Here is a 14694-nt window from a genome sequence, read left to right on the forward strand (position 1 = left end):
AACAAGCTGCAGGTTCGGATTGCAGCGTTAGTCAGCGTGTAAATATTTTGAGAGATTCCCGTCTCGATACTGCAAGATTACTTGGAAACCGTGTAATTTACTCGCATAAACAAAGCGTAATTAGCCGACATTTCCATATACTTTGAAGGTCTCTTTCAACGGAGGATGTTTTGTTTCGACTACAATTAGTCGTATTGTTTCTTAGTAAATTCGTTGTCCCTTGTTGATCAGCACTTCGGGTCTACCGCATGATTTAATCCCTATTTTTCGGTCATTATTACGTACTTTAAGTGACCAGGAGTCCGTTGTGGTTTTCGAGCTGAGTCAGCTGTTGAATAATCATAATTCACAAACCGGAATATGACCGCCGGTTTTATCTGCATAAATACGTACAGGAAACGTGGTTATTTTTCTAAATGTGAATAACAAGTTCTTGTACGTTTATTACTTTATAATGTGGGTAAACGGTTCTTATAAGCAATTTGCTATCGTGCAATGGTGCACGGATTTCGTAATTGGCGGTCGATTTGTTGGAAATTCATTCATTTAAGATCGGCCTTGACATTTTCAACAATTTCTCCTAATGTACAGAAAAAAAATGTGTTGTTCCTCGGAACTGGTATGAAAATTTCCATCTCCCATTACGTACCGTCCAAAAATGGATGATTAAAAAACGTCGTATTCTATGTCATACATGTGTGAAGATCAAGTTACTAATTCGAATGTAAATATACTACATGAAAGCACTGTTTTAACTACAGAATATTAATTGATTCGATTACATGTTGTAAATCACGTCTTCTTGTTTTAGCATTTAATAAAGCCTAAACGTTTGGGTAAATAAATAATTGCAATGCAATTAAATAATGTCAAATCAATAGTTCACAGTTGGGCATAACGGAAGTGTGTATGAACAGCAAGAATGACAATTGCTGTGTTACAATTATTCAATTATATAAACTGTTTTTGCTCATCAGTAATAAACATGTAAAGTGAATCGAGCAAATTTTAGTGTTTAGAGGGCAAAGTGCAAATACTTTAGAAGATGCATAACAATGGAGACAACAAGTACAGGAAAAGGAAGCAACAATTTTTACGACATATTTCTTTATTTTTATAAATACACAAATATTTAGAATAACATGATTTAATCCTACAATTAAATTAAGAACAGAAAGAAAATAAACACGATTCATCGACATATGACTGTTTGCTAAAACAGAAAACTTCTTAACAATATGTAGCAAAGTTATAATAAATTACAATGCTTTACACAATACGTTCAAGATTATATTTATAAGCACTTTCTGTAATTGCTTAAAATATTAACCACAATTTAAATACAATATCTTTAATGAGTAAATATTTAGGATTAACCAGCCAGTTTTACAACTTCAAGCTATATTTATCAAAACAAAATGTATCACACTTTCATATGATATTATTATTTTAATATACGTTATAAATATTTAGGATTATTAACTTACTCTTTCAATTAGAAGAAGAAAGAGGATTAAAAATTGAATTTACTACGCAATATTCGAGTACTCACCTAACTGCGAACGTCTGTTTGCTTTAAAAAAGAAAATCTAAATGAAATTTAACATAATTAAATAGAAATTTAAGATTATAAAAAACAAAAAGTTAAGAAGCTCTGTCTACTAGACAATTATCAAGCAAGTAGGTAATTGTTTACTTACAAAAAGAAGTTTATGATGCATATTAAATGTTCAGGGATTATGTTTGATTTAGCTTTACTAATATAACGAGAAAACAGAAGAACTTATACTTATCTCGGGTAATTTATTTGCTTAAAAATAAGGCAAAACAAAATATACAGTGGTGGTCATACTTATAGCAACTTGTTAAAATATTGCTTAAATTGAATGTCACTACCTATAATATTTATGATATGTAGTGAAACATGGTGACGGTTTAGTTATTCTATGGGGATACTTCAATTCTTCTGAAATAGACCCCGTTACCCCCCGTTAAAGGGATATATTAAACAACTTACTTCCATATATTGAGGGAATGACACTCTTAATAAATGTGTTTCAACATGAAAACGATCCCAAACACAAATCCAAAATGTGACGAATTAGTTAAAAGACTAAATCATCTATGATTAGTCTTGGTCGTCACTATCTGCAGACATCAACCCTATAGAAAACATGGGTGATCAGGAAGGAATAAAGACTTGTATATTTAGAAAATGGGATGGGCCAAAATTATAAAACAAAAAGGATATTATAAAAAGTGTTAATGTAAAATTAAATAACACAGATTTAATAATTAAAATCTCTTTCAAAACTAAAATTTATGTCCAATTCATGTTCAGTAATCCAGAAAAATATATGTAACATTTTTTAGAATAAGAATATAGTAGTTACTGTTTAAAGTAACAAAATATTTAGCTTTTTAAAAAATAACTAAAATAATAACCATTGCTGTACATAATGTGGTCTCAGGAAACATAATAAATCTTTAGAAAGAGGGAACAGAAGACAGCACAACCACCTTAATCTTCCTTGCAAATTTGTTACTTTAAGACACAGCAAATGTTTAGAATAATGATAAAAATAAGAACTTTGAGACATTTTTGAGAACAGATTTCAAGATAAAGCCTCAACGTTTTAGAGATTAGATTAAAAACGGAAGGAAAATAAACGTAATCTATTATGGAAATATTAATTCAAATCAATCACAAAACGTTCGATAAACAATATAAATAATTAGTGTGATAACGACTTTTTGTCGTAATATTGTGATTTCAGAGGTCAAAAAATGGACCGCCATGCAAACTGGAGTTACTCCAAGCTATTTTATGTGACTGTTTATGTAAGTTTCCGTATCGGAAAAAGTTTTCGTGTGCAGTTGGATAATAGCACACAATAATAAAGTGCAGATGAGAAACTGATACACCGTTGCTACACAGATATGAACTTTAGTCATCGATATGTCACAATTTCATTGATAATAAACAACAAGCACTGCATATCGGGGCTCTCGTAGTGTAATAAAATTGAGACATGAAAAAAAAAACCGCTATTATCTAGTAAATCATCAGTGTCGCACATGATTTGGCGTTTGGCCTCGTTATCATTACTTCGAGAACGTGATTTGTGACATCCAACTCCACAACAAACTGTCTCCTATTAATAGCCCGCCTTATATTTACATTGTCGGGTTAAAGTTAAGTTAGGTTGCGCAGGATTCGGACGTTTCATTCTCAAATTCGCTTTTCTCCGTTTTTTTGCTTTTTCGTTGAAATCCTTTTGCGTGCCCAGTTCGGGGTCATTTACGTCCACGTTGATTGGAAATGGTCGATCGATAAATATGTCCGATTGTATTCAAATTTGTCGCGGCACATTAGAATTTCGCGTTTATTAACCAGAAAATGCGCCGTTTTTTTTTTTGTTGTGTACGTACGTTCCGTCAGCGGGGGACCGGACTTTGCTCCCGACGTTCACGTAAAATACCAACGAAAAAACGATGAAAAAAAACTGTGATTGGTTCTCCTCCTGGTTCGGTGTTATTGTTTCAGCATAAAACCGACATTCGCATATCATTTATTAATAGGATATGAACAGTAACGCTATCAAGGACGCTGGCCATAAACAAGTTTTAATTTATCGTGTTGGCGCGATCAACAATTCATTTTGCTTTTATTCTGCTAGTCCGTTCCAATGAATCACTCGTGTTTATCTTTTATTGGCCGCGGTAAATTGGTTTTGATCAAATTTAGCCATATTTGTTGATGCGGGAATCGCCATTGTCTGTGTTGAACCTGTGTCTGCTGTCGCTGGAATATAAATCCTTCAACAAATTGCCACAACGTTGTGCTGTGGTCAGAAAGTACAAACACATACGTAATTTGGTTTGTTTCATAATTAACTGATTTTGTCATTGTAATATTGATGACAATTTATTGATTATATTTTTATGGTTTTGTCAATATGTGCATTATAAAATAAACAAATAATTGATATAATAACACTTCCCTACTGAATTTTAATTAATATTAATTAAAATAAACAAACGGAGATTGGTTAATACATATTAATGTTATTTTAATAATATTATCTAATTGTTTTTCCTTACTAAATATTAAAATGAAAATTTAATTATCTCAAATTAAGTACGAAATCACACACAGAGTAGTGGCCATAAGTATAGCAACTTATGCTTATTATAATTATTTAAGCATTGGTTGAAGTGAAACAGTAAGAAAAATAATAATTCAGCCTTACGAAGACCAATAAGTCGATCGTTTCCCGTAGTATTAAAAAATTTGGAGAAACTACCCAAGTGGTAGCTACGAAAAATTTTGGCTGACTTCGAAAAACTACACAAAAAAATGTTTATACTAACAGTGAAACATGGTGGTGGTTCAATTATGCTTTGGAGAAGCTTCAATATTTCTGGTACATAGGACTTGTAGACTGATTTGTTTACAGAGATATATTAAATAACAACTTGCTTCCATATATTGAAGAAACGATGCTGTTAATAAATATGTGTCAACATGAGAACTAACCCAAACGCAAATCCAAAATTGTGTCTGATGGTTAAAAGACCAAAGCATCTATATTTTGTCTTGTCTGTCCCAATCTCCAAACATCAATCCTATATAAAACATCGGGAACCACGTTTGTAACTAAATTCGATGTAAAAATTTTACAAATTTAAATGAACTCTTCACAGCAATTCGAGAAACTTGAAGGAATATAGACTTGTATATTTAAAAAACAATCGAGTCTAAGCCACAGAGATGGGCCAAAATTATAAAACTAAAAGGATTTAATACAAAGTGTTAATGTCAAAGTAAATAACACATATTTAATTATTAATAGTCCCTTTTAAAATAGTTACTAGATTTATATCTAGCTCAATTCAGATAAATATATGTAACAGTTTATAGAATAAGCAGTTTTTGTAATACTGTATAAAACAACAATAGTAAATTAATATTATTTTAATATATAAAGTAAAAGAGTTATGGCTAAAATATTTAACATTGTAAAAAGTTCCTATAATAATGACTACTGCTGTACATACATACATATTTTGGTGTATTTCATATTTTACTAAATTTAACGTTGTAACATCTACTACTACAAAATATATATTTGTGCCAAACGTATTTTACAATTTATTGATTATAATTTTAGTATTTGGTTAATAAGTGCGTTATAAAATAAATATTTGACATAGAAACATCCTCCCCTATTTTAAATAATATTAATCAAATTAAACAAATGAAGATTATTTAATTTATTGTTTTATTTTTATCTACTTAATTTACACGCAGATTTAAAATGTTTTAACATATGGTTTTTTCCGCAGAAAATGATAAATCTTACGTACGCTTTAATAAACTAAAGTTTGACTCTCTTTTCTTTCCCTTAATTCTTATTTGAAGTTTTTATTTCGTAAATCTTTAATTTACAAGGTATTTCATATTATGTACAATTAAGTACCTTGTTTATTTGTAAACTTATTTATGTACATCATGATCCACAAATTGTCTTTTATATTTCTTAAACTGAATTTCATCCTTCCATCTAAACTAAACTTCCACAAAAAATATTAGTAACACTAAAAATCACATTCTTTTAATAAATTTATTTCTTCTTTAAAAAATACTTCTTTATTAAAATACGACAGAATTGCAGTGATTGAAATCATCATATCAATTATCACAATTGGTGAAGTTATTAATGCCAACAAGACACGCAAGTTCAATTTTGTCTGTCTATGTTTACTGTGACACTTCTCGGTTATCCACTTTTAAAGATGTTATATAACAAGCACTAAACTGATTGCGAAAACTAATGCATTAAGTCACTCTCTAATATTCTCAAATATTTTTTACGTTTCATTCCATAATATGATTAGTTTAGATGAACAGAAGGAATGATTTCTGGTACAGATTTATTAATATACAATACATTTTATGAAGTTTGGATTTATGCATTTTGAATAATGATAAATTCGAAGAAAAGTTTTTTGTCTTAGAAACAATTAAACTCAATTACTGTTCTTCAAAATCGAGTTATGAGTGAAAAATTACAGAAGTGTTGTTGTAGACACTTTTAGTTAGTCCTGTATTTAAGTTTCGTTTACCACACAAATATTGCTCAACTGTTTTTGCAATCAAACATTCCGTCAATCATCTTGAATTCCAAAAAAAAAACATTAATAACTTCTAACTAGGTTACAACACGACAAGTTGAGCTAGGTTAGTGTGAAGTGACCCATCAATTACAACTTGCTTACCGTAAAGTTTTAAACAGCCATCACATGTTTTGTTCTCATACAAATAATAAAAATAATTGTCCATTATTACGTTACATGAAAGTACTTTATGAATATATCATACCATAACTGAAACTTTAAAACAACATGCAACACCAGAAAAGACTTTGTTGACCGTTCAACACAGTTCTACATCATCGTATCAGTATCAGTGAATAAATAATGCTGGCGTTTCAACCTTTAGCACGTGATTAGTATTCCCAATTCCACGTCTGATAACCCCAAAATGTGAATTGTTTGTTACTAGTCACAAATCCGATTATTCACTAATCAACGTCAATCTTCACCGATTGTTGTTGCTCTCACTTGTATAAACAATCTTATCAGGCTGTTCGGCTCTCGTCGTCACGAAACCGTACGTATTTTTCAGTTGGATTCATGTGAATGTTTGTTGTCGGTGAATAAACCAAGTTCGACGCATTCGCCACATATTCAAATGGTGGAATAAATACAGCAATAAGTTTTTAAGGTAACCCGATTTGTAATGTACCAAATAATGTTCTTTAACAAGCCGTTTTTACCACAGATAATAATTTTATTCAATGACAATGTTGACGTGTAGGAAAACATTAGATGAAGACGCCCTCCGCCATATATTTCGAATTAGAAGTGACGGTGAGGAATTACATAGGCAAAATCCGTAATCAACCGATCAGTTAATTACGAACGAATTTGTTGATGGTGCCGGATAGTCTGTGATTTTGGAAAGATTTAGCGGTACATGGTGGTTCTGCGAAATGTACATATTTAATCACATGATTGTTACCGCAAACAATGTGTGTCACAGTGTTTAATTATGTAATTATGTAAAAAAAATCTTCCACATCATCGGCTTCATCGTCGGGCAAACGCACAACCTAGCATCAACAAAATACATTATTACATTATTCAGAGTCTTATCAAAAAGCTTATCACCCAATGTACACAGCACAACGTATATGTGTGCACATACACACACACACACACACACATGACTCACGAATTCTAATTTATTTCAAGAGTGTTCCCAGTAGCAATATTATCGCGATCGTCCCACACATATCTGACTGTGAATTGTCCTAATCAGTCGTTTGACGAATTTCGTCGGGAGTTATGCACATTATGAACGTTTAAGGTATACACACAGCTTGCCATTTATGTTTTTCAATTGTTCACACGAACATTCAAATTAATATGTACCTTATATTTTTTATCTGCCGCTTCAAAACAGATAAACATTTAAGGAATTATTTATGAGTTTTATGTCAGGAACGAAGTCCAAGTAGTACGTTTGATTTTTTTACGTTGTTCGTTGTACAAGCTTTGTTGAAATTAAAACTAAAGTAAACTTTTCTTCATTCCAGATAATATAACGAGATGGGTAGTGGCGTCGACAGCTACCTGCACAAGAAATTCAAGAAGCAACTGAGCATCGAGCCGAGAGCGCCGCAAAACCATGACAAGGAAAACAAGGTATCGTACAAAGTGCTGGAACCGTGTGAAGAAAAAAGAACGCACGAGAATGGCACTGCGACTGGCGAGTGTCACACCGCTGACTCGGGCCGTCACCGAACGGACAATAACGAGAGCGTGCCAAATGATAGTACAAATCAAAATAGTATTTATTTGATGAACAGTAGCTTAGGTAACATGTCTAAATCGTCTTCCATATCAACACGAGACCCGTGCATATCATACCGAGTCCCGAACCAAGCTAACGAGGAACAGTGCGAGTCGCTCCCAGTTCCTGAACCGACCACAGTCAGGACGTCTTCCACTTACGATAGAGTATTCACCAAACCGGACGACATATCTGTATCAGCAAACGAAACCTATCAAAGCAAGGACGAAGACGTGAAGCAGGACGAGGTCCAACCGCCGCCTGATAGAAATTCCAGTGGCAAATATGTCTGTAACTATTGCAACTTGGTGTGCTCCAAACCTAGCGTACTTCAAAAGCACATTAGGGCGCACACGAACGAGAGGCCGTACCCGTGTCACAGCTGCGGGTTCAGCTTCAAGACGCGGTCGAATCTATACAAGCACTGCAGGTCGCGCACCCACGCCAACAGAGTTATGGGCAACAAGGCCCAGGAGAACACTGAAGGCGAGTCGTCGAAGGTACACAACGTCGATTCTGAAAGAATGGAGGGCACGCAGGATCTGAAATCCAAGCCGTACAAGCCCAGATTTCACAGCGGCAAGCAGTTCTTTGATAACGTCGCCAAGGAGAACATCGAGGACGACAAGCCGGAACCGGCGCAATATAGAGCCAACGACTTCGTATCGTACCGGATAAATGAGTTGATCAGCAAGAACAACTCGATAATGAACTCCGGCAATCCCGGCATGTTCAAGAAACGGGTGGTAAGTGAAGTGTCGGCGGACCATACCAACAACAACGAACATTCGCAACGGTACAGAGACTACGAAACGTATGAACAAAGGAATTCGGACGAACCTTTGAACTTATCCAACAAAAACAGGAAACGATCCATGAGTGAAGTGGCTGAGCCCACGGCTCAGAAAAGTTTAATCAAAGAACTATTATTAAAGAACGTGTACTCTAATCACAACATGCAATGTCAGTATTGCAAAATGATCTTTCAAACAGTCACGGAACTCGAATTACACGAGTTCAGGAGTTGCAAGGGGAAACCTTCAGGGGCCAAATACACTAGGAGTAGTTCCGTAAATGTAGCATCTATTTTAACCCAAAACAAGAATGCTTTCGATACAATACCTCAACTAGCTAACACCACTTTTCCACTCAACTCACCCGGACCGTTTCTCGGCAAGACCAGACTGGTGGAAAGTGACAAAAGCAAATCGTTTTCTTTCGATGATGGGCTACGCACTCTGTCCGGTGATCTCTCGAACAACTATTTCCCATTCGAGAAGAAGATGCCGGTAAAATTGTTCGGAGGCGAAGTCAAGATTGCCCATAATTCAAATGAAACGAAGAAATTCAAAATCGACAACAAGGATGAGAGGTTCGGTTCGTCGGGGACAAGAAACTTTTCAGACTATGACGGAAAGATGAGCGAGAACAGGGTTATAAAATTCAGTTTGCAATCCGGAGGTACCGTCTTAACCAACAAACCCAAGTCTGAGGTTAGGCCGAACCAGGAAAACTCCCGCAACCACCTAAACTATGACAATATGTCGATAACTCCAACTTTGGACTTGCGAAATCTCACAAAGCCTAATATCACTTTCGAGAAACCGTTCGATTCCAAACCAGTTTTGGATGAGCCTACTAACCTGCGTATTAACGAGTTGCAAACGGCGGATTCACCGAAGCTGCAGAGTCCCAATGTGTACCCGAACATAATGGACTTCAGCCAGAAGGCGGTGAAACTGTTAACGCCGAATATCAAGCAACCGAGTATAATAGTGACGGCGGGCGCCCCCAAAGCTAAGTTCTACATCGAAGACAACGGAGAAGTGAAGGAGAGCAGGAATTTTAATGTGTCGGAGCCAGAAGTAGATCTGACTACTCCTAGTAATCTAACTGTGGACAGATCGCCATCCATTATTCGAAGAGTGCCAGTGCCTGAACCTCAAATTTCGCCGAACAGTGCGTGCAACCCCATGAAGCTGTTGGTTAACGGTAAAGTCATACGATACGTACCGGGCATGCCCGGACCTGTTGTTGCCGAAGAACCCATGGATGTGTCATACGGCGGAAGGATATTAGTCACTAATCCTAGAATGTCTCCAAAACCATCGCCCATAGCGAAAACATTCCCAGAACCGATGGACACTAGTGAAACGCCCAGCGAGATGAGTCCCATCCGCAGTACACTTTTTCATAGGATAATGCGGGCTGACAAACAAGTTAAACCGGAGGGCATGGAAACATTGGAGATTACGGTGGATGTGACTCCTGAGAGGAGGTCCCCCAGCAAAGTAAGTGAATTTAAATCACCGGTGAAGTCCACCGAGCTAAAATCTCCTCATGGTCTTAGTGAAAACAAGAAGTTCGCCCGACCCAATAGTCTGGCTCTAAAACCGACCGCCGCTTCGTTGAAACAACACCACGGACTGACGCCGACCAATTTTAATAAAATTCTCATCAGTCCGGACACACCAAGGATAAACAAGAAGTACGCGCATCACTTTTTGCATGGCAACTACTTCAGTTACTTGGATTTGAAGAGCTCGACAAAGCCCGTTTATTGTACGCTGAACAAGACGCAACCGTTTTATGTGCCACATTTCAAGAAGCTAAGCATGTATTCTGAGTGGAGACAGTTGGACATGAAGCAGGATAAGTTGTATGTCAGTGCGTATGATTCCAGTCAGAGATCCCATCGATACTCCATGGCGGGGAGCACTCCTGATATAATGATCACCACCAGCACCTACAAGGTAAATTTAAGCTTTTTTATATTCTATTGACATGAAGACTCAAGTTAATGGATGAATGGTTTCATTTAATTTTTAAAAGACTCACTTCATTATTTATGCATTGATCATCCAACAGAAAGAAATATGTATGACGTTTATCATTCCAAAGAAGATTTTATTGAATTTAACATCTCCAAAAATGTTACGTAATCCCCATGCAAATATTTGTCGACAGACCGTTAATTGAACGTTGGATTGTCGAAACGCCAGAGTGACTAACCAAGCAAATGTCCTTTCTAAACGAGTAAACGCGGATGATGTAACACTTTGCTTGAGGTTATGTTTTATTTTATTATTTTTGCGAAACATCTGGGATTTACTTAAAATTCACATCACTTACTCATCGCCGCTCAAAATATATGCATCGATTTGTCCGTACATTCCTGACTAGAAAGGCGTCCGTGAAATGCTACGAATTTAAATTAGTGAATGACAAAATATGTTAATAAAAAATTAAAGCCAGTCACCGAGTACAAACGAGATCAGTCACAAATCACATTTATGGTTTAAAGATTAAGTTATTTATTTTTATAATTTTCCTTTATCCCATTCTTGAAATCTTATCGCAAACCACAAACTAGACTGAACTACGTGATACCCAAATTAAGCTCTTGCCAGAGATAACATCAGAGCATAGAGAGCAAATTTCTGACAAAAATAATGACCGACTACCCACACGGTGTCTTGCCGCTCTCCTACATTCAACAAAATATACACGTGAGGCACGATGCATTGCAGAAAAAGCAATCTCTAAAAATACAGTCAAAGGAAAATAACGGCCGGTTATTTTTGTGCGGCGTGCGAAAATAAAAACCCCACATATTCATACGCAAACCTTGTGTTTATTTACCTTCCAATAATGCTTAAAATAAGTTTGTTCGAGCACTTAGCAGGCAAGCGTGATACTCGGTACATAGATCGGATCGATTTGCTTTGTAATTTGGATGATTGTATTAATGAATAATGCTGGGATTATAAACCGGAACTTAATTTTTGTCTGTTAATGAGAATGTTAAATTCACAAGAGTCACAAGAAATTAACACTAGAATTTGAAATTATTGCAATGTCATAATTGATTAATTTATTCCAGTTTATGGTGTCTGAGATTCCATCTGGCAAAATTGAAAAAGAGGAACAATCAAAAGTTAATCACATATCTGGTGGTTATGAAAGCAACGAAGACTACACTTACATCAGGGGAAGAGGTAAATTTTAATACTACACACAATACTCAAATTTGTTCTCGTATTTGTTGATATCGAAAGGCAATACATATATTTAGGGATGAATTCATCTGTTTTAGGTCGAGGTCGTTATGTGTGCGAACAGTGTGGGATTCGTTGCAAGAAACCCTCCATGCTTAAGAAGCATATCAGGACTCATTCAGTCGACAGACCGTACACGTGTAACCATTGCAATTTTAGGTAAGTTTACATAATTTAAACTAGCTTATTTAACTGACTCATGTTTGTTTAGTTTTAAGACGAAGGGCAACTTAACGAAACACATGAAAAGCAAGGCTCACACCAAGAATTATTCTGCCAGTAGCAGTTCGAGTTCGTCTACACATCAAAGTGGTACTCAAAGTTCTGACTCGGATACTGATGACAGTGGAATGGACAGCAGTGGTAAGTAACATCAACTGACAATTAAAATGTTATGATGTTCCCATATATACATTTAATTTAAACAAATTTACATTGTTGGTGAAATGCGGAAGATGTTTTGTTAGGCGTAAATAGTTCTTAAGAGATTAGTTTCCAACTTGTTAGTGAGACATCATCATAATAATCAAGATAAGAGTATTTTAATTTTTCGAAACAGTGTTAATATACACAAGATAAAACGCAACAAAAATAAATCTTATTTCATTTTAATATTCAAAATAGTAATTCAGTACCATAGTACTCTCTTAAGTCATCCACCGAAACTCCACAACTTAATTATTAAATTATAACATCATTGTAAAAAATTTTGAAATTAACTCACAGTTTGATTTCTAGACGAATCAACGCGACAGCAGGAACATGAAGCGGCATATGGTCTGCTGTCCTTATCCCAAAAGACCACCCAGAACATCACTCACGTTCAACATGACTCGATAGTCAACAGTAGCTCTATATCCAACCGCAGCGCTCCCAGTCCCATGTCTTCTGTCGGCGTACCGGAGAACTACATGAATCACGAAGAGCCGACATATATGCCTCAGAAAAACAATACGGGAATGGTCTATCCAGAATCGGACCCCTATGAAAGCATGGAAACGACGAACATGTACCCCGATCCGCCAATGCAACCCCAACAACAGCAGGTCAAATTGGAGAAGAACTTACTGGCTAAGAGTGTTGCATCAGAGTACCTGAAGCTGGCGACCAAGAACGAAAATAATCCGGACGGAGGTATAGAAGCGAATAGTTTTGGACCAATCAACAAAGATGTCAACGATCTGATCGTTAAACCCGAGGGAAACAAGAACTGTACTATTTGTTCCAAGAGTTTTAGCAAACCGTCGCAGCTAAAGTAAGTGTTGAAGTTGAATTAGATCTCTAGATCCGTTATAAGTGATTTTTATCTTCTTACAGACTTCACATGAATATTCACTACCTGGAGAGACCTTTCCGTTGCGATTCGTGCTCGGTGAGCTTCAGAACAAAGGGTCATCTACAAAAACATGAAAGAAGTGCTAGTCATCATAACAAGGTACAATTATAATTTAATACGTGTATTTTTACCTAATAGTAAAAACTAAATGTATATATATTATTTTCATATTTTAGACATTGTTGATTTATAAAGTGTAATTTTTGTCTTTCTCAGTTATCATCTTCGCCGGCTTTGTCGTCATCAGAACCTAGGCCGTTCAAGTGTTCTGATTGCAATATCGCGTTCAGAATTCACGGGCATTTAGCCAAACATTTACGATCGAAGATGCACATCATGAAACTGGAATGTCTGGCGAAAATACCGTTTGGGCTGTATGCGGAGTTGGAGCGCTTCAACTGTCTGCTGACAGAAATCAATACCTGTGATGGGGACCAATGTCTAGAGAGTCTAAAGGTAAGAAACTAGCTACATCTGTACAATAACTTAAAACAACATAACACTGTATCTTTCTATGTTTTTTTTCAGACTTTAGCGAAAAAAGTTTTCGTCAACGATCCCAACAAGTTAAATCAAATAGATACAACAGAGAAAATGGATGCCGATACTTAGACATATTTATTTAATTAGTTAATTTTAAAATAGAATATAACGCTGTACGCAAGACTGAATAACCTATAACTATTGAAAAATGAAAGTATACATTTTACAAGAAAACTATTTTACTGTTGGTACATTCTACTTATAGCTTATTGTTTAGAAAAATATTCTATTGTGTCAAATATAAATATTGTGATATATATTTTAAGTGTTGTAGATATATACATAAAAAATAGTTTTTATTTGTTTGACCTATCTAAATATTATAATGTTATTTTTTTAAATATTTAACTGCTAAAACTTATAGAAGAATATGTCCTGGAGTTTTTGTTAAATTTTCTTTTCCGATTTTAAAGAAAAAAATATATTTTTATTGATCTTGTTTAAGATTTATTTGATATTATTTCTACCTGTTTTTAGGTACAATGTATGTAGATTTATATTATATTTTTACTGGTAAGAAGTCCTATCAAGTGTACCACCATGTTATGTTTAGAAATTTAAAGAACTGTAAGAACTTATTTTAGGTAAATGCATTATGTTTCATGTAAATATTGTTTATATTTAAATATTGGTAGTACTTGTATTGTAAATTGTTGATTTCATTTTGTTCCCATTGTTGAAATAGTACAAGATCATTGTTAAAAATACATTTTGTTTACACTTTATCTTCGTTTCATTTATTTTAATATCAACCGAGAAAAACAAACTAAAAAATATAATTAACAACCAGAATATTCAATTTTCTTATACTTAGACTTTTACACTTATAATAAGTA

The 14694-nt window shown here is 34.9% G+C and overlaps 1 protein-coding gene across 6 annotated transcripts in view; it reads left to right on the forward strand.

Annotated features, from left to right (window-relative positions):
• The window catches only part of LOC109605695 (uncharacterized), a 34260-nt gene extending 19677 nt beyond the window's left edge, over positions 1-14583 (forward strand). For 4 of the 6 annotated variants that reach the window (XM_020022289.2, XM_020022307.2, XM_020022321.2 and 1 more), the window contains exons 2-9: positions 7665-10674; positions 11805-11919; positions 11997-12138; positions 12191-12342; positions 12718-13234; positions 13297-13414; positions 13532-13771; positions 13844-14583. In XM_020022289.2, the coding sequence (XP_019877848.2) occupies positions 7678-10674; positions 11805-11919; positions 11997-12138; positions 12191-12342; positions 12718-13234; positions 13297-13414; positions 13532-13771; positions 13844-13927 (4365 nt within the window). In that variant the 5' untranslated portion in view covers positions 7665-7677 and the 3' untranslated portion in view covers positions 13928-14583. Of the gene's footprint in view, positions 1-6732; positions 6791-7664; positions 10675-11804; positions 11920-11996; positions 12139-12190; positions 12343-12717; positions 13235-13296; positions 13415-13531; positions 13772-13843 lie in introns of those variants that run through there. The other 2 variants (XM_020022314.2, XM_020022327.2) reach the window with 2 other exon arrangements.
• The last annotated feature ends 111 nt before the right edge of the window (positions 14584-14694 follow it).

This window comes from Aethina tumida, chromosome 1, assembly GCF_024364675.1.
Source record: "Aethina tumida isolate Nest 87 chromosome 1, icAetTumi1.1, whole genome shotgun sequence".
In the NCBI taxonomy this organism is placed as follows: domain Eukaryota; kingdom Metazoa; phylum Arthropoda; class Insecta; order Coleoptera; family Nitidulidae; genus Aethina; species Aethina tumida.